The 18,228-nt window shown below is 44.7% G+C and overlaps 1 protein-coding gene across 1 annotated transcript; it reads left to right on the forward strand.

The window, feature by feature from the left end:
* The first annotated feature begins 8,566 nt into the window (after positions 1-8,566).
* LOC146182435 (QRFP-like peptide receptor) lies at positions 8,567-17,923 on the forward strand. Its single transcript, XM_084576001.1, has 5 exons — positions 8,567-8,970; positions 14,808-14,931; positions 15,300-15,505; positions 16,615-16,726; positions 17,582-17,923. Exons 1-5 carry the CDS (start codon positions 8,567-8,569, stop codon positions 17,921-17,923), a joined length of 1,188 nt encoding a protein of 395 aa, XP_084432127.1.
* Positions 17,924-18,228: the final 305 nt, after the last annotated feature.

Below are 18,228 nucleotides of genomic sequence, written 5' to 3' on the forward strand. Positions count from 1 at the left end.
GTTCACATATAAGCCACTTTCACGAAATTAGGCGGCGTCTTTTTTTCTGAATTGAATATACGATTGCAAAGGGCGCAGTCATAGGAATGCCCTCTCTGTCGGTGCGCAAGCGCAAATAATTTACAGTGATTTATACAGACAACGTTTCAACAATATACGATCTTTGGAATATCTTACTGTCACGAAGGTTCCACCTGTCGGGTGCGCCTGACCAGCGTGGAGGTAAATTAATTGAAGTTGAATTTGTTTTGCGCGAGAAACTTTATTCACATGCATAGTAGACCAAGCGATACGCTATTACTCCGTCTACAGTTTCCCGTTAACCTACTTCTTTGCATTATGGGAGCTGATGTCGCGTCTTGACTTACTTATTTCGGCATTGCTTACCCAGCAGCTTTCATCATAACCAGTTAATTCATGAAACTATCAGGGAATATTAGTTCAAGTTGCCATGCACAGAAACCAATACGCCTTTTTCACAAGGCCGTTCTGTGCATGCGCGCCTCTTTCCTGGTTGAAAACAAACCACCAACACCAGCTGCGCATGCGCAGCTCTTGGCCTCCGCGATCGGCGCAGCCATAGTTGATCTCGGAGGCCATGTGTAGTTAATATTCGCGACAGGCGTACGCGATAGATGGCGTTCACTGTCAAGAACACACATCATCATTTCTCTGGCGCCAAGGACGTTTTCAACCAGTAGCAGACGAATTTTCAGCCACTCCCAGAGGGCGCCATATTTTGTGAAAAAGGCGGATTGTGTTGGTCATCGCGCACGCATGCTAAAGGTAACGGAATAAATAAAGATCACAAGCACAAAACTATAACTGTAAAAAGGAGAAGGGGCAAAAGATTTATTAAGAGTTTAAAAGTCGGTCTGCTGCTTTCATGCGTGCAATCCCCCACCTGAAGTGCTCCCAAACTTCCTCCTCGTGATGAGCCATAAATCGTAGACATTGATGAGAACAAAAGTTCCGAGAGGAGGAAGCCAGTCGAGGCAAGGACACAGCGTAAAAATGCGTCTGCCGAAACAAGCGTTCTCGTGCAAGCATTTTCTTATCACAGTTCCCGTTTCCGGTTTTGTTTTTGCTGGCCATCGCTGGAATTTCTACTGCCTGTTTGATTGCGGCAAACGGCTCCCCACCGAAGGAGGCGATATTAGAGCGCCTGAACGCGACAGGTGGATAAGAGAATTCTCTTGGTTTTGCTTTCTTTTGCGAGCTCTTTGTACTGCCCTGCGCAGTGGCAGTCGATTAGCCTCATATGGAAGAAGAGCGACGGGGGGTGCCCTCTCCATTAGCTCTACGAGGTCCACTACCCATTATCAATGGAGATGTGAACAATAGGGACAAGCTCGGGGAGAAGAAAAGTGTCAGCTTTTGTCCAGGTTCACTTGACTGCCAGGGTTAACAATGCGAAGCTGCGCCGCTCAGTCCAGCCATGGCCCAGTTTTTTGTCTACATGAGTGCAAGAACAGGTTTGCTATGGAAGAGGATCAGGGCATCTAAAGGAGAGAAGGGCTCTGTCGATGCAAATAGCAAAATGCACCTGCCTGCCACGGTGGCCGACTACTCTTGTTTGAGGCTTTACGTGGCAACGCTTAGTGCACCAGCAGGCAGTTGTGTGGGCACGTAGTAACAACCTGGGCTGAAACTTCCAGCGGTGGTATCCCTGTCGACTAATTACCTAGTTATTGACTTAATAACGCGCACTTTATGCTTCCTAAAGAGCAAGATCGCAGGAAACTAACAGTGTTTGCATCGCTTGAGATCATTTCTGTCATCATAATTATCCCTACCAGCACGCACGCACGCACGCACGCACACACACACACACACACACACACACACACACACACACGCACGCACGCACGCACGCACGCACGCACGCACGCACGCGCGCGCACACACGCACACACACACACACACACACACACACACACACACACACACACACACACACACACACACACACACACACACACACACACACACACACACACACACACACACACACACACACACACACACTTGTCCGAAAAGAGACTTCCAACATGGTTATGCTAATACTTCCAGAAAGATTCGCAAGCCTTACATCAAAGCGTCATGTGCACTGATTCAAAGAAACAGAGAAATTAAATAACGTTAAAAAAGAAACACTCTGTTTGGCAAGATTTTCGATGCTCTCTGCTGCCAGGATATCTAGGTTCGAGGCATTTTCGTATTTTTACTACTGATAATACTATCCGTAAACTCATAGTACCTACAAGTTTGCAGCGACTGATTAAGATTGTTGCGCATTGATTCGTTTCCGTCTCGCGCGGCGCAGAAACGAATACATCATGCTATAGAAGTGCCGATAACAATTCGGCCGTCTCCAGGAAGTAGGACTGTCAGTGCGCCGCTCGCTCGTGACTCTTCTTCCTCTTCTTCAGAGTATTTCTCTTTGGCTTGAGAGAAAAGGACAGAGGGCTTTGAAATTTTACGTATTCACACATAAGCATCTCTCAAATACTTTCCCTCGACATGTCGCAAAAATGCTAAAATTGATGCGGTCAAATTCGAAAGAGGGGTATCACAGTCGTCCTTTGAATTTTTTTTTCTCCGTACGAACATCCAGTAGACCAACTGCGATCGAACCTTAGACTCGGTCGGACATTCAGGCTCCACTCCAAGCGTAACCAGTCTGTGGCTCTATCCTCGATCTAGCAGCTTGCCAGAACAGCTGTCGTGCTTCTAAAGGAGCCTGTTGGAACAGAGACTCTTGTCCTGCGCTGTTTGCTTGCGCAAGTTCTTACACGACTGCGTCCACTACGTCGTCCCTGAGGCGTGTCTGGCAGCCTTGGTGCAGATTCCTGTCAGAGGCAGCGCAGGCAAAAACACCTAGGCGCTTACAAGTGCAATAAACGTCACAGGCGTCCTTAGGCCTCGCGTCTTTGCTGGCTTGTCGTGGCGCAGGACGCCAAGAATGACTGATCACGTGTCTTCTCAGATCTAAAGAGAGGACCTCGATCATGTTTGACCCACTTTCTGAGCCATACGTAATGCATCCTATGTAGCTATTTGATGCTTCCTACCATATCCTTTCAAAGTGATGGGGACCCTTATATATACCCATAAGCCTTTGAAGCGTACAGACTTGCTATTCCATTCGAAAGAATCATTCAAGAAACTTTCTATCTTTTATTCATGGAAGTCACGTAGTCAATGACTCGCACAGCTGAAAATCAATCTCTGCTTGTGCATTTTACCTTCGGTTGTGATGAAGGAGCAGGAAGTGCCAGCCGCGACTACAGGGAAGGCAATTCGAAGTGACCTGTTCCGGGTAATCATTCACATATGGAACCCCAAAAGTGATTGAATATTACTGCCAAGGACACAAATGGATGTGTACATCGATTCTCGAGCTTCACTATTAATTTGTTTATGAAACGATTTTATTGATGACGCGACAGTCTGAACCAAAAGAGGTTGTGAACTGTAAACGGGGGAAATTGGAACACACTTTGGAAGATCCCGAAAGTTGAGAGCGAAGATACGATTACGTGCGTGCATTGCGGTGGCGTGTAAGGTGTAAAAGGCCTCCGAAAAGAAAGTTGTAGCGATAATAGAATGATGAGTTCTCGTATTAGCCTATATCTGAACGATGAGCGGAGGAAACTGTTGAGGAAGGGGAACTAAAAACTAACGGCGATAGGGGACAGGATTTCCTTAAAAGGGTGACCGACAACAATAAGTGCAGCCGACCGATCCGGCTGCTGCATGTAAATCGTTTACATGATTTCATATCGATGTCTTATGGCAAGTTTACGAAAGAAAATAAGCATAAAAAGCTGTTATTCGTTTGATTGAATGTAGATGCCTTCAAGCTTTCTCTGGATAACAGATATGCTCTTTTCCCCAAAGACAATTGAAGTAGCATTTAGGAAACCGTTGTGGTGACTCAGGGCTTAGGACGCTTGGCTACTGAATTGGAGGACCCAGGTTAAGTCCAGAAAGCGGCGGCTGCGTTTCTATGGAGGCGAATCGGAAAAGGCGCCTGCATGTTCTGCTATTTCAGCGCGCATAGCGGATACTAGTTTGTGTATAGTATGGAGACTTCCAGTGCCGTGTCCCTCGAAGCCCCTGATACGGTTAGTTACGTCACGCTCCATAATTCACAATTTAGTTTTTCAGGGTGTAATGATGAAATAATTGGCATCATGATGGAGTGGTCGCAGTTAAGTAAAAATTGCTGGCATCGATTTGTTTTTTGTGGAGATGGGGGGGGAGAGGTTGAGTAACATCTGCAGTAGAGACATGCAGTAAAACAAGATAATTTCAACTTAATTTGAGGACAACACAGTGGCCTGTACAGCATAAAATGGCAATTGCAACGTTAGGACTCAAGAAGAGAGCCCAGTGGGTCTTTTGCAATCGTAAGGTACTGTAATCTTTGCTGAAATTAAAACAAAAAAAAAAAGGGGGGGGGGGGGTCATCAATTGCAATAATGCGGAGGAATCACGATTTCTTCAACTGGCGTGTCTATTCGAATTAAGAATTTATTACCCTTGATTCACCGGTATATTTATTTCTGCTTCTATTCTTTTTTCAAGTTCATTCTGCAATCGCGTTTGTGATTTATTCCTGCCAATTCACTGTCGTTTCTACGTTTGCTTAGTCGCAATTCTTAACCAAATCTCTCTTTCCTCCCTCCATCTCTCTATCCGCGAAGGCAAACGGGTTAGGCTGCTGAACTGAAGGACGTGTGTTCCATTAAGGCCACGGCAGTCGGTTTTTGATGGAGCTAAGCGCCCGTGTGCTGTACGATGTCAACGCAAGTCAACAATCCCCAGATGATTGAAATCATCCGGAGCACTATAACGGTGCCCATCAGAGTGCGAGTCGAATTGGGGCGCTCAAATTCAATAAAACTCAGCCTAAAACATCTCCTCCGTTCTCCCCTCTATCTGCTACCTGTGCCATAATGACCAGGTGGAGGCTTCACACCGATACCGGGAAAGTTTCGCCTTCAATGCCATTCCTAGTGCGGTCGATGCCGATGGTCCCCTAAGGTATGTGAGTGGCTACCACGAAAAAAGTAGGCGCGTAAACGCCTTTCCCTTCCTGTGAACCAAACAAACCAACCCAAATCAACCAAACAAACCAACCCAAATCAACCAAACAAACCAACCCAAATCAACCAAACAAACCAACCCAAACCAACCAAACCAAACCAAACCAAAAAGCCAAACCAACCCAAACCAACCAAACCAAACCAAACCAAAAAGCCAAACCAAACCAAACCAAAAAGCCAAACCAAACCAAACCAAAAAGCCAAACCAAACCAAACCAAAAAGCCAAACCAAACCAAAAAACCAAACCAAACCAAACCAAAAAACCAAACCCAACCCACACCACACCACACACCACACACCACACACCACACACCACACACCACACACCACACACCACACACCACACACCACACACCACACCACACCACACCACACCACACCACACCACACCACACCACACCACACCACACCAAACCAAACCAAACCAAACCAACCAACTAACCGTTTGCAAACGTTTGCTTTCGAATTTGTGAGAGATACGTCTGTGAGGCCCATGCAGGTGTGTTTTACAAGGGGGATATTGTGTTAGAGCTCGGAGTTTAGGCATTTAATTACTTGATTTACCTGTTCAACATTTTTGTTTTGCCTTTTGAGGGAAATTATTATATCGAAAAATTCAAGGCTGTCAACAGGAAAGGTGTCTCTTAATTTAATTTTTTTTTAAGCGATAGTGTGGTTCGAATTATAGCGTGTAAAAAAACGCATTGGAAAGCTCCTCTGTGTTGAATTTCAGGCGTTGCACATTATTGGTGTTCACTGCATATTTTACCTACAAATACGTGCGCTGTTCGCGCTTCTTTATAATATTGAAGTTAGCATCGTTTTGCTGACGTTACCATGTGCAACGACGTCGGATAACCCACGCAATGACCCAATGTGGGATAACCCACGCAACGAGATTTAAAAAGCAGTTTTTGCATTCGCTATATGCACACCAAGCAGCCAACAGGAATTCGAATACAAGTTGAAAGCTGCAGGAAGTGAGAAACGGCCAGTTTTTCGATCTGCTGATTGACCAGGAAACAACTCGAATATTGGCGACAAGCACTGACCATATTTGCGAGAACCTGCTAGTGACGAGGAAGGAAGCTGAAAGTAAAAGTTCTTACTCTGCGCTGTCACCGGCAGTTTCTTCGTATTAAGCACGGCCGGAGCACACAGAAGACCTATGATGCAATCGAGGACCTTCGTCCTTTGAGTGTTCATTCGATATCTTACTGTCTGGCTGACATAGAAATCTCTGTGCGCCAGCGCGTCATGCAGACACCTCGTTACAGCTGGAATATTAATACGCTACGTGGAGAATGCGCGAATAGGAAAAATTTGAAACTTTGACGCGTAATTGGTTTTGATGACAGGCGTCTCCTATAGCGGTCTTCTTCACAAGTCTTGTATCGAAACATAGGGTACCAAATTTGTATATTTCTAGGGGGATTGCTTTTTTTGTTTCTCAGCGATCTGTGCTGTGGGCACCGCATGCACAGCCGTCCTTATTTTTAATAATATAGCGCGAGCGTCGACCAAACTGCTGGTCAGCGCCTTACAACGGCGATAAGCGTGTATTTCGGCGAGGGTTTGCGCACGCGCACGAAGGTGGAACGGCGTCTGCTGCTAGGCTGTTCCGATCACAAGGTGACACGCCCTGCTCAATATCTGTTGGCAAAAAAAAAAAAAAGACAAACGAAATGTCGGTAGGGCACACCTGCTTTGTTGTCTCTTTTATCATGCTCCCACCTAACAGAGGGCTGCTGAAATCAGAATGTTTGCATTCCAGGTAAAGTGTTTCGTGTGCTGGTGTATTTGCTTTCTTTATTTTTTTCTTAACTTCGTTTTGCCAGCGTAGCCTGTAGTAATAGGGAAAAAAAAGAGGAAAATGACGTCTGTGACATCTTTTCTCGCGCATGCGCTTAGTTGTCCGTCGGGTTTTTGCGAACAGATATTGTGGCAGGGTGATCGGAAGAGCTTAACAGACGATGCTATCTCTAGCCGTGTTGCACGCTTATCACCGTTATAAGGCGCTGACCAGCAGATTGGTCGACGCTCGCGTTATATTATAAATATCATGACGGCTGTACATACAGCTAGCCCATTCGCACATGTTAGAGTACCGCGCTCTGATAGGAAAGCTCGGATGTTGTTCAGTTGGCTTTATTTGTTTCTGGCCTTCAAGTCGGTGGAACAGGGCTGACTTGATATGACGACTTTAGAAGCTCTTAAACAAGAAGGCACGTCATTCGCCTCTGAGTTTTCTCTTACATTTCGTTAAAACAAGCTTTTTTTCGTTTTTGGAGGCAACAAAAAGGTATCTTTTGAGGAAATGGTATTTCGATGTCTGCTGCACCAGTGGGCATTTCTACCCACTAGGTCACCTTCAGTGATTTCCACGTTAGGAAAATCGGTAATTAGTATGGACTGTGACGCAGTAAAAATAATTAGGAGGACATTTAAGCTCCGCCGTCAAGAATGCGATGCGATAGCGTTTTACACACATAAGCACGATGCTTTTTCAATTTTTTTATTTATTATTTAAACTTGTTTTATTATCTTTCACGCACCGATACTTAGCAACAGCAAACATTGGCTTTATATTCTGAACAGTTTGACATCTTTGAATGCATTTTTTTATTTTATCGCCAATTCAGTAAATTTATCAATTGCACACTCTAAATATTTTTTATTAGCATTATAAAGCATTAGCTTTTCATTCTGAGCATTTTGACCCCTCCCACACCCTCCGTTTCCAGTTCTTCCGTTGTCAATTATTTCAATTATTTATTGATCATCTATGCTCTAAGTTTTCGTAATTAGCCTCGTCTAGCATTAACTTCACATTCTGGGCACTTGCTCCATTTTTCACATTTTTTTATTTATTTAATTCGTCACTTAATCACTTAATTATAGTGACTTCATTATCTCATCGTCGCCTATCACACACCAACGAATCATCAATCACTAATGCCAAATATTACCATGATACGATTTTTTAGGTAGCCTCCAGTATTTCTGACATGCGATGCTGGCTACTACAACTACGATGTCGACGCCTTTTCGATCGGAGGAGCTGTATAAGATATCGCTTAAAAGATAGTCGAAAGCCGGAGACAAAGGCAGCCGCTATACGCATGTTTTTCATTGGTCCCTGTCTTCATTTCGTATCTGTCTTGATGACCACATATCAACGTTTCTAAACCTGCCTGCTACTTGTCTATCAATGTCAATAGCTTAAGAATGTGAGAAACTCCTGGCCGTATTCTTGCCGAAAGATTTTAACAGAAGGCACTTACTACAATCAAAGTATTTCTTTCCAGTTTCATCAATTCCCTACCTTGAAGTCTGTCTGCCGTTATGTTCCGAAGCATCTGATTGCGAGCCCTTGTCTGAGTGTCTCCTTCCTACTGAGTCCGATACCACTTGCAGTCCACACTCACTCTTAATGACACTCCGTGCAGTGATGGAGGGCAGCAACTCGAGCGAGGAGGACTTCCCCTTGTTCCCCGACGAAGGACTGCCCGAGGACTACGACTACGAGGAATCCGCGTGGCGCTTTGACCTGGCCGACCTGGTTCCCACGGCGGTCGTGTACGGGGCCACCCTGCTGCTAGGGTTGGTGGGAAACCTGCTCATCGTGTACACGGTGGCTCGTTTCCCGCGCATGCGTTCCATCTCCAACCTGTTCCTGGCATCGCTGGCCTCGGCCGACCTCCTCATCGTGCTGCTGTGCGTCCCCGTGAAGTTCGGCCAGCTCTTCTCCTATACCTGGACTCTGGGGGAGCTGGGCTGCAAGCTGCTGCTGTACGTGCAGCACGTGTCCATGATCTGCTCCGTGCTCAATCTCACCTTTCTCAGCATCGAAAGGTATGACCGCGAAAGAAATTATTTTTTTCTTGCGCCTGCAACGCAGAAGGGGCTTCCTTGGTGATTATTTAAATCTTCATTGTCGAAAGTTGATCGTCAACTAATATTTCCACGTTCCCCTCCTCGAGTAAAAGCCCTGTCCAAGTTAACCATGTTATGGCCGTTGTCGAGAGTGAGCCTTATGTGGTATTACGGTGCTTTGTCTGTAACTGGTATAGTGATTTATTCATTATCATCAACTAAAGCGCAGCCGCACATCCAAAATGCAAAGCTACACTGCTCTGAAAAAACTTCGTACTAGTACGCAGATCGAATATGGCACCACCACCAGTAGAATTACAGCGGGGACTCTTATCACTCTTAAAAAAGGGAATTGCGCTAAAAAAGACACGGACGAGAAGAGGACATGGACGGGCGCCCGTCCATGTCCTCTTCTCGTCCTTTTCTTTTTTAGCGCAATTACCTTTTTTAAGCATGTATGACCGACTAGCCCAAAAACGTGCTCTGTTAAATTTCTTATCACTCTACCAACTGAGCTTATCTGGTCGACTGGAAGATATCAGAGCGGGGTCTTGAGTGAGGTATCTATACTAGGGCCATTTGATTAATTTTGATTTTCACGACAACTTGCAGCTCCTTCATGTAAATAAATGTTCAAAGAAAGCGCCTATTCACGATAACCTCGCCCAACATTTGCGGTAATGACTGCGTACAACTAAGATAGCCACGGGTTCATGAATCGTTTTATTCGAGAAGAAAGGCCGACAAAACCACCATATATCCTCAAATTGAAAGCTGAGAATTGTGATATACCTGGTAAGCTTCAGCGGTGAGTTAAGAAAAATGTTCTGAGAGCGTCAACCAAGGCTTCATTCCGTGCATGGTAATGGCTCCTTCGGTGAAAGTTGCCTTCTTACCAACGATTCTCACGCGGTTCTAGTACATTCACTAATTTATTCTACTGATTTCATTCATTTCCACTCTTGCTACCTTTTCATATGGTTTAGAGGACCAGATTCAGCATTGTCGCAGTACTGAGGTTAAAGAAAACCATACACAAATTACGTGAAATTCTTATGTAAGAGACCCCTCAGGGGGTTCCTCGCCGATATGTTACTTTTTCCGCATATTCGGTACCATTTTACTCAGCAGTGTTACATACTAAAGTACTCAGAAATGCTAAGCACAGCTGGACTGCCGCAGGGGACGTTTATTGGTTTCCGTTCATGACCAGGGTGCAAACCATGCGCGTGACTAATATGCCTACTTAGAACAGACAATCGACAGTTTCTTTATAGACATATGACGAAAAAAAAACAAATTCTACACAATTCTCCCCGCTGCTCTTTCCTTCTATATACATCACAGAGGGTAAAAATCATACCTGGCTATAACTACTAAACCTTCACCGAGATCACTTAGTAAACACTATTTGGTTGAAAGCCTGGTGCTTGTCTTCAGTCGCCCCGTGTACAAAAAGCACTCATCGTGGTACTGAAATGACGCGAATGCATTGGCCAGCTTCCAGTTTGTATCACCCTCGCCAGGAGCTAAGCCATATTATCAACGCCGAACGTAAAAAGGTACAAGGGTTCAACGCTGCTTAACCAAATCATGAGCGAAAGAATTAGCTGCGGGTGACGGAGCATTCTTCTTCTCTTTTTCTTCTTCCTCAGCCCACATATAAAGCCCCGCTTTAACCAACCCGTATGAACGTGCCTTAGTGGCCTATAGGTATAGAGTTCCTTACACTAACTAGAGGGAAAGCTGAGGGCGCTGCACTTCAGCCACCATGGGCGCGCTAAGAATCATGGGCCGGTGTGCTACTTATTGCGGGACAGTCGGTTTTCTCGGGTACGTGGAGTGGCATTACTGCGATGTTTCTTTTTCGTCGTCATCATCATTTGAAGGTGCGTACATTGACCGCGAAAGCCATAGTAGCGAAGGCGCAAAAGCAGACGTCGCCAATAAATGGTTTCTGTTTCCCGAAATGCCACTAAAAACTTCCTTAAGTGATTGCACAACCACAAATATTTTTATAACGTTTTTCTGTTTCAAATTTTGCCTATTAAGTGCAAAATATTGGTATTTGTGCTGCTCAAAACTATGCCAATAGGAGAAAGAGCCATCGCTTATGACACTGACATGCTGCTTCTCTCTCTTTTTGCAATTTAGAGTCACAATATTCGATCTTAGGACATTATTTACGGTAGAACAATGTTTATCTTTGCATTAGTTTTGGCCAAAAGTTGTAGTTCTGCACTCGGTAGCTCTCCGGCCCATGATGCTTTGAGCGCTCATGGTGGCTGAACTGGCCGTCTGGACACTCCATGTAAACTCCCATAGACGGCAGCACAGCTTTCCCTCTAGGTAAGGTAAGAAACTCTATGCCTATAGGGGTAACGTGAATGCCAGGGTCCTAGTAGGCTGATTCTGACATACGCAGCGTCACGTGGGTAAGACGTGGCTACCGGCTGCACTACACTGAAGGCTCGAAACCTAGAGTAGTATTGCTTTCGCAATAAAACGGCGTCTATATGCACTCACACTTTTCCCACGGCCTCAGGAGATCGATGATGGGACGCTTGTAACTAAAAACGTCGACCATTTTAACCCGCTAACTTGAGACGTTAAGAAAACTGAGCAGCCCGTCAGAAGAGATCAATCTGTCACCGTAAAATTATCATGAAATGTCCTTCTTAATGTTAACTAGAACAGGGGAAGGGGGAAGTATTGAAATTAAAGAAGGATAGCGGATGGTTTCTATATATTGTTACGTGGATGTATTTGTTAAGACTTGCGCTGCGAGGGGCAGAACTCGATGCATAGACTTAAGGGTCGTTGAGCGTTCACACTGACTGTGTCGTCCTCTGGAACAGCCTTTCATCTTTCACGTGCTCCTCGGTCGTCGTTGTCTGCGACCACACCACTTCGTCGTCCACGCGTTCCCCCCGGTAACAATATAATCATTGGTGTTGACAGCAAGGCTTTCGGACTACATATATGCTACTTTAAGCGCCGGCGGCGAAACATTCTGAGTCATCAATTTATCGCTCCCGTACCTCATGTAGAGAAGAAGAGAAGCAATCAGTTTCAGTGCCTACCTTGCCCTTACACTCGCGAAAGCGGATGTTAGATCACTTGACGCATGGGAAACATTATGACCAGAGTTTTCCCAGTGGAATGCAAAGTAATGCTTGTAATATAGTGGCGCCAATATTTCTGAATAATATTTGTGCATCTCATTGGGTTCTATGCATTTAGCAAGATTTTCTTTTTATTCCGATGACTGGTTGGGTATTTCCTATGCTGAAGTCGCCATGTCTTCCAATGTAGCTTGCTGGCAGTATTCAGAGACAAAACATGAGATCGGGGAACAATATATGACATTCTGGATGAAAATGAGCATCGTTAAACATTATCAGGCTCATCGTTAGTCTCTTTCATCACATACGCTGCGCATATATGTACACATTCATGGTCTAAAACATGAAAATTAAAGCAAAATTTGCCGAAGAAAGTCCTCGGATTGTCTATGTGGCACGAATTAGAACATCTAGCAGCCCTCCCTAACATTATTTATAGCAGAGTCATTAAAAGGAATACGTATTTTCCCGCGAGAATGAAGTGTGTGTGAAATATTTGTATCTATACAAGGAGTGAGACGCATTGAACGATTACAGGGGACCTTTGGCAAAGACTTGTCTAAAATATCTATTCCGAATGTTCTAACCTGCTCATGGACAATAAACAATGAAGCAGCAACAAGTCTACTAACTAATAGTAGCAGGTATTATTTTCTTATAAAATCCAAAACTATGCCTCTAAAACTTTGTAACATGCTTGGTACAATTTATTTCGTGGTATTTGATACAATGCTTTTGAAAACGGCGCCTAAAAGCCTTTGTTGAAGCTGGCGTGTGGCTGTCGCTCGTCATGAATTTGTAAAAACCAGAAATCAACAAGCTGATGCGCTGTCAATATTGCCTATGCTCAGAACCACACTATTAATGCTGTAACCGCGGTCTCCTAATACCAGCCAAAACCAGGAAAATCCCGTCTCCGGCTCCACCCATTTTAGCTGCAAAGAGCGCGGCGGTGACGTCGCCTTGCCGACTATGATTTTCTACGGTTGCTCCGTCGCCTCAACAGCGAAAGACTTCTAAATATACAAGGCAACACTATATTAAAACGTATATTTCCCAAATGTAGACTGTTTTTCGCTGATAGAAATGTTTGCCAAATCCAACGCAACTAAAGCACTTCACTTCCCGTAGATACTAATACCCACCGCCACATTTATTTCACCCTTTCGATAGACGCTTCGCGAGTTGTTTCGCATCGCGAGGTTGCGAACAGACCCATTTTTGTATGCTGCATTTTTTAAAATAACTCATATACTCGGTCAATGAGCAGTTTAACAAAATACACCAATCAATGCTTATTGCGCGAGCGTTAAAATTCCTTGAAGTGCTGGGATTAAGATGAATCGTCTCAGCCATACTGTGATTTACGTAGCTGTGTACCAACAGCTACTGTTTGTTTGCAGGGCATAAAACACAAACGGAGCTCTACTTATCATTGATACTTCACCAGGCCAGTTGCAGCTTTACGTGTACATACACTACGATAACGCTCCTAGTAGCGCTGATAATGAGATCATCAGCCTCAGATGCTCTTGATAACCGGGTTATTGTCACCGCGGAAGAACGGCACTTTTCTCTAACCAGCGCTTCACCTGCCTAACCTTGTCTGAGCCATAACTTAATGAGTGTGTCGACCTTCGCAGTCGTAATACGTTACCTAGCTCGAGCGGATTCTTGAAGGGCTGTCGTCCTCCCTATTCGGTTACATTCAACGGGATGAATACGATATTGGAGCATTAATCACGTCCGCCGCTTTGGTCTAATGTGGCGCTGGTTCGCTTGTTTCCGGGGCATCATATGCTGTTTACGGAGGTCATAGGTTTGAATCCCACAAGCGGCACTTAATTGTCTTTTGTCCCTGCTTTCTTATCAATTATCTACCTGATAAAAAAATGGCTAAAGTACTAAATTGGTCGAATATTCAGGGGAATCCCCCAAGGTGGAGTAGGTTTGTAATAAAGGAGTAATTACTCATTGACATCCACCCAAGCGCAGCCATGCGGCTGCAAGGGAGAGCTATACAGCTTTCTCAGAAAGTTCGCAGTTAAAGAAAAATTTGTCCTACTACCCCCTTGGGGGATTCTCCGAAATATTCAGCCAGCACCATTCACATCACTGCGAGTTAATTATCAATTCACTGCCGTCCCATCATCTGATCTGCTGAAATTCCAGTTGGTTCAGTTTGCAGAGTGGCTGCCCCGGAAAGGCGGTAGTCCCGGGTTCAATTACCGGACCGAGACGATTTTTTCTTTACCCATGCGAAGGTTCTGAGAAAGCTGTATAGTTTCCTTTGTTTCCGTATTGCTGCACTCGGGTGAGTAATTACTCCCTCATCACTAGCAAAATCCCACTGACCGACGCCGCAAACAAATATAAAAAGAGTAACAAGCTTTTTAGCTTTCCTCGGTTTCAGCGGCTGCTGCCTGCCGTAGTACGCACTATTTTACCAGGTAATGATTTAATTCTATTTTCTTTTAAGTACAAATTGTACTACGGCAAACAACCATGTCATGGCTACTTTAAAAGTAAATAACATCTATTGCAGAACTACATAAGGCGTAGCGTTATAGTAGCTGGCAGACATGAAGCTTACATCATACGCCTTCACGCCTTTGTGGGGGTCATAATTTCCCACGAGCTGTTGAACTGCCACCATTTATCATTCCCTCCCTTCTCTGCTCCTCACTCCAGGTACTACGCGGTCATTCACCCCGTTCGGTCCCGCTACCTGTGCACCTTCAGCCAAGCGCGGCGGGTGATAATCTTCATCTGGATAGCAGCATTCCTCACAGCGCTGCCCATCATCTTCGTGCAGGTGAGCGATGACAATAGAGGTCGGAAGGAATTAAATATTCATTAAAACTGCAATAAAGGTGATCGTCTGATCGAGCGGTTTGTAAACATTTTAGTTAGTGGGCTGTGAGCAAGCGCATTACACTTGAATATCACGAAAAACCAAGAAGCAGCACATTTTTCTTCCGAACTCTAACAGCAAACGAAACACCGATCAGGTTTTATAAATCTCTTGAAGACCGTAGTCAAGGTGGACACTGAAGATTATTAGCGCAAAATTAATCTCTCTGCTGATCCTAAGAGCCTGCGTTGTGGCAGTAACGCGCAGGCATACCACATTCTGAACGGTTAAGAACCCTGTTGCATAGTCTCTTACGTCTGCCCCCGTAGGTGCACGTGGAGATGGGCCTACATCGGCGCGCCTACTGGTGCATGCGCGACGAGGCAAGTCCTGGAGCGTGGCGATCCTTCGAGATCTACATGCTCATCCTGGTGTTCTGCATACCCACCCTGGTCATGGGCTACGCCTACGCGAAGATATGCGCCCAACTCTGGATGGTGGTTCGGGAGAGGGCCACCCTCACCACAGGCACCGCGTGAGTGTGCTTTATACGTCACACGTGTGCGTTAGTGTCTGCACCAGGTGCATTTGTCCCTATTCTACATTAAATACCTGCGCTACCCATCTGCGTCACGTGGCGAGCGGTGAAAGCGAAAATTGTTCGTAGATGTAGAAATGCTTCGTCGCGCCTGACACAGTGGGGCCAAGATTTAGACAATGAGAAGGACATACACGGGGACGGACACCGAGATGGACGGATGTATAGAGGTACGGACATAAAGAGGCATACGTAAAGATTGAGACAAACGGAAATGCGATTCTGCAAGCAAAAAGATAAAGACGAGGAGAGAAAAAGAAACACACATAGAGAAAGAAAGAGAATGTACAAAAACCGCACTGCGTTTTTATTGTGCTTTATATTTTCAGTTTAGCTTACAGACACACCTGTCAACAAAGTGTCAAGTTACAAGTCATTATTCACTTTTGCAAGTGCCTAGAAGGCGCTCCCCGAAGTGTCGGAATTTTCGGTCTTCAATATTAATCGTATATTTTACAATGCCTGCCGCTTACGCAATTGTGGTAGTTCTTAAAGTGTTCGAGGTACACATAGTCTGAACTATATAATAAAACATAAAATAAAGTGAAACTAATCAACTAAACATTACGGATTGAGTCACAACGTTTTTAAATCAAACTTAAAATAAAACCTCCAACATGACAATACTTATCGTCTCTCCAAAAGCCCTTAAGAACATGAAGAAGACGAATAAGAGAAACGTCATTTTTCATTCTCCGTACTATCTGCGAACCCCTGCGTAGTCTCTGTACAAAATGTATATATATATATATATATATATATATATATATATATATATATATATATATATTCAATGGCCGATGTTGTTCATGTTAGTTTGTGCTGTATTTCAATGGCTATTCCCGATGTTGAAAAGCATATTATTGAGGCCTATGTGACTCTCTATTTCAAATCAATATCAGGATAGGCGAATTCTGAGTAATCGTTTAGTCATAGAAATAAATCTTGCAGTTTGTTCTTTGACTTTTTGTTTTGCAGCCAAGCAGCAGTCCGTTAAAAGTCCAAAATCGGTAACCTCGTGATTGTTTCTTTACACCACACTGCAGGGTTGCCACTGAGATGACCGAACAGAAGCCAAAAAAGAAGGCCACTTTCGTGCATAACGGAGACCCGTCCATTCTCAAGCCGTCGCGCGCAGACGAAGACACTGTTCGCCAGGTGATCAACGTTCGTACTCTTTACGATATTCCATTTAGCTGAAATTTCAGCACTGCTTTAATGTGCGATTAAAAGGTATGAATCTTTTCTTTGTATGCTAAAAATGCTCGACTCACCAGACTGGCAGCTTTATACCTAAAGGAATCATTTTTGCAGAGGTCAGCAGGACATTTGAAAGCGTACGAGATAAGTGTTATAAGATCTCTCTTTGGAGACCGGTCTCTCAAGCATTTAGGCGTGCGATAAGTGCAAGCTTTAGGGTGTGTTTGTGTGTGTACATGACGAGATGTTAACACGCACCTATAATTCGTTGCAGTATGCGATTCCTGATTACTTCAATCATACTCTTTCAAACTCTCCCTTTTTATTTGCTGTGTTATTAACCCCCACCAACAGGAGAACAGGAACGTTTCCGCATCTGATGTTCATCCCCATCTTGCCATTAAATATTTCTCTCTTGCATTTCATTTGCGATCCTTATGCAGAACATGAATCTCAATGCCTGTCACTTGTGTGCATTTCAATTAGGCTGCCGAAATTGACTTTTTGTCGAATTAGTATCAAAGTATTATTGCATCGTTCTGACTGAATTATGAAAATGCGTTTTGTTACTCTTGACCTCATTTGTAACAACGTTAGTAGTGCTTTTCGCCGTCATCCATTTCACTGTTCGCAGTAGCCTCTTTTACAACTCAGGTATTGATTTGTAATCATTAACTGGCAAAAAAAAAAAAAGGCGGCCAAGGTGATCAGACTGCTGTTTGAGCATAGTCTTAGTTCCTGAACACGTCAAAGCATTTCTGACACATCAGCCAGCTACGTGACAACTTTTCACTGCTGTTTGGTCTCCGACAGGTGATCAAAATGCTGATCCTGGTGGTGTCCCTGTTCGTTCTCTGCTGGGCGCCCATTCTCATCCTGAACGTCCTGACGGCGTTCGGCGGCGTCTCAACGCTCAACTACTCCTACTTGAAACCGCTGCGCACATGCTTCCACCTTCTGTCGTACCTGAACAGCTGCGTGAATCCGCTAGTGTACGGCTTCATGTCCCGCTCCTTCCGCAACTCCTTCCGCGAGGCTTTGCTCGGATGCGTCCATCCGGGCACGCCCACCCCTTGGCACGGAGCCAATGTACGCCTGAGCAGGACACGCACCACGAGCGTGAGCATGGGACGCTCAGCCACGTACGTCACGTGACCCTGCCTGCGCAAGCCGCACGCCGACGCCGACGCCGATGTCACCGTGTGCTGCATGCCATGCCTTGGCAGTGGTGCCTGCAAAATGGACACTTGAGGACACAGTAAAGACCTCAAATCTAATTAAGAGTGCGCCCTCCATCATGGCTGAAAGAAAAATGAAGAGCGAGAACCTAAGCTTGAATAGCTCATGAAAGAGTGTTTAGAACATCGAAATTGTTAATTAGCAGCCGAAAAGTTACAACTGAATTGAGAGGCATGATACAGACGTAAAGCGGTTGTGCAAGAATGCGTAGCGTTATATTT

This window comes from Amblyomma maculatum, chromosome 8 (genome assembly GCF_055883805.1).
Source record: "Amblyomma maculatum isolate TAMU_Amacu chromosome 8, ASM5588380v1, whole genome shotgun sequence".
NCBI lineage: Eukaryota > Metazoa > Arthropoda > Arachnida > Ixodida > Ixodidae > Amblyomma > Amblyomma maculatum.

Coding starts and splice junctions, on each gene's coding strand:
- LOC146182435 (XM_084576001.1), top strand. CDS start 8,567: ATGGAGGGCAGCAACTCGAGCGAGGAGGACTTCCCCTTGTTCCCCGAC. Junction 8,971..14,807: donor ACCTTTCTCAGCATCGAAAG/GTATGACCGCGA, acceptor TCCTCACTCCAG/GTACTACGCGGTCATTCACC. Junction 15,506..16,614: donor ACCCTCACCACAGGCACCGC/GTGAGTGTGCTT, acceptor ACCACACTGCAG/GGTTGCCACTGAGATGACCG.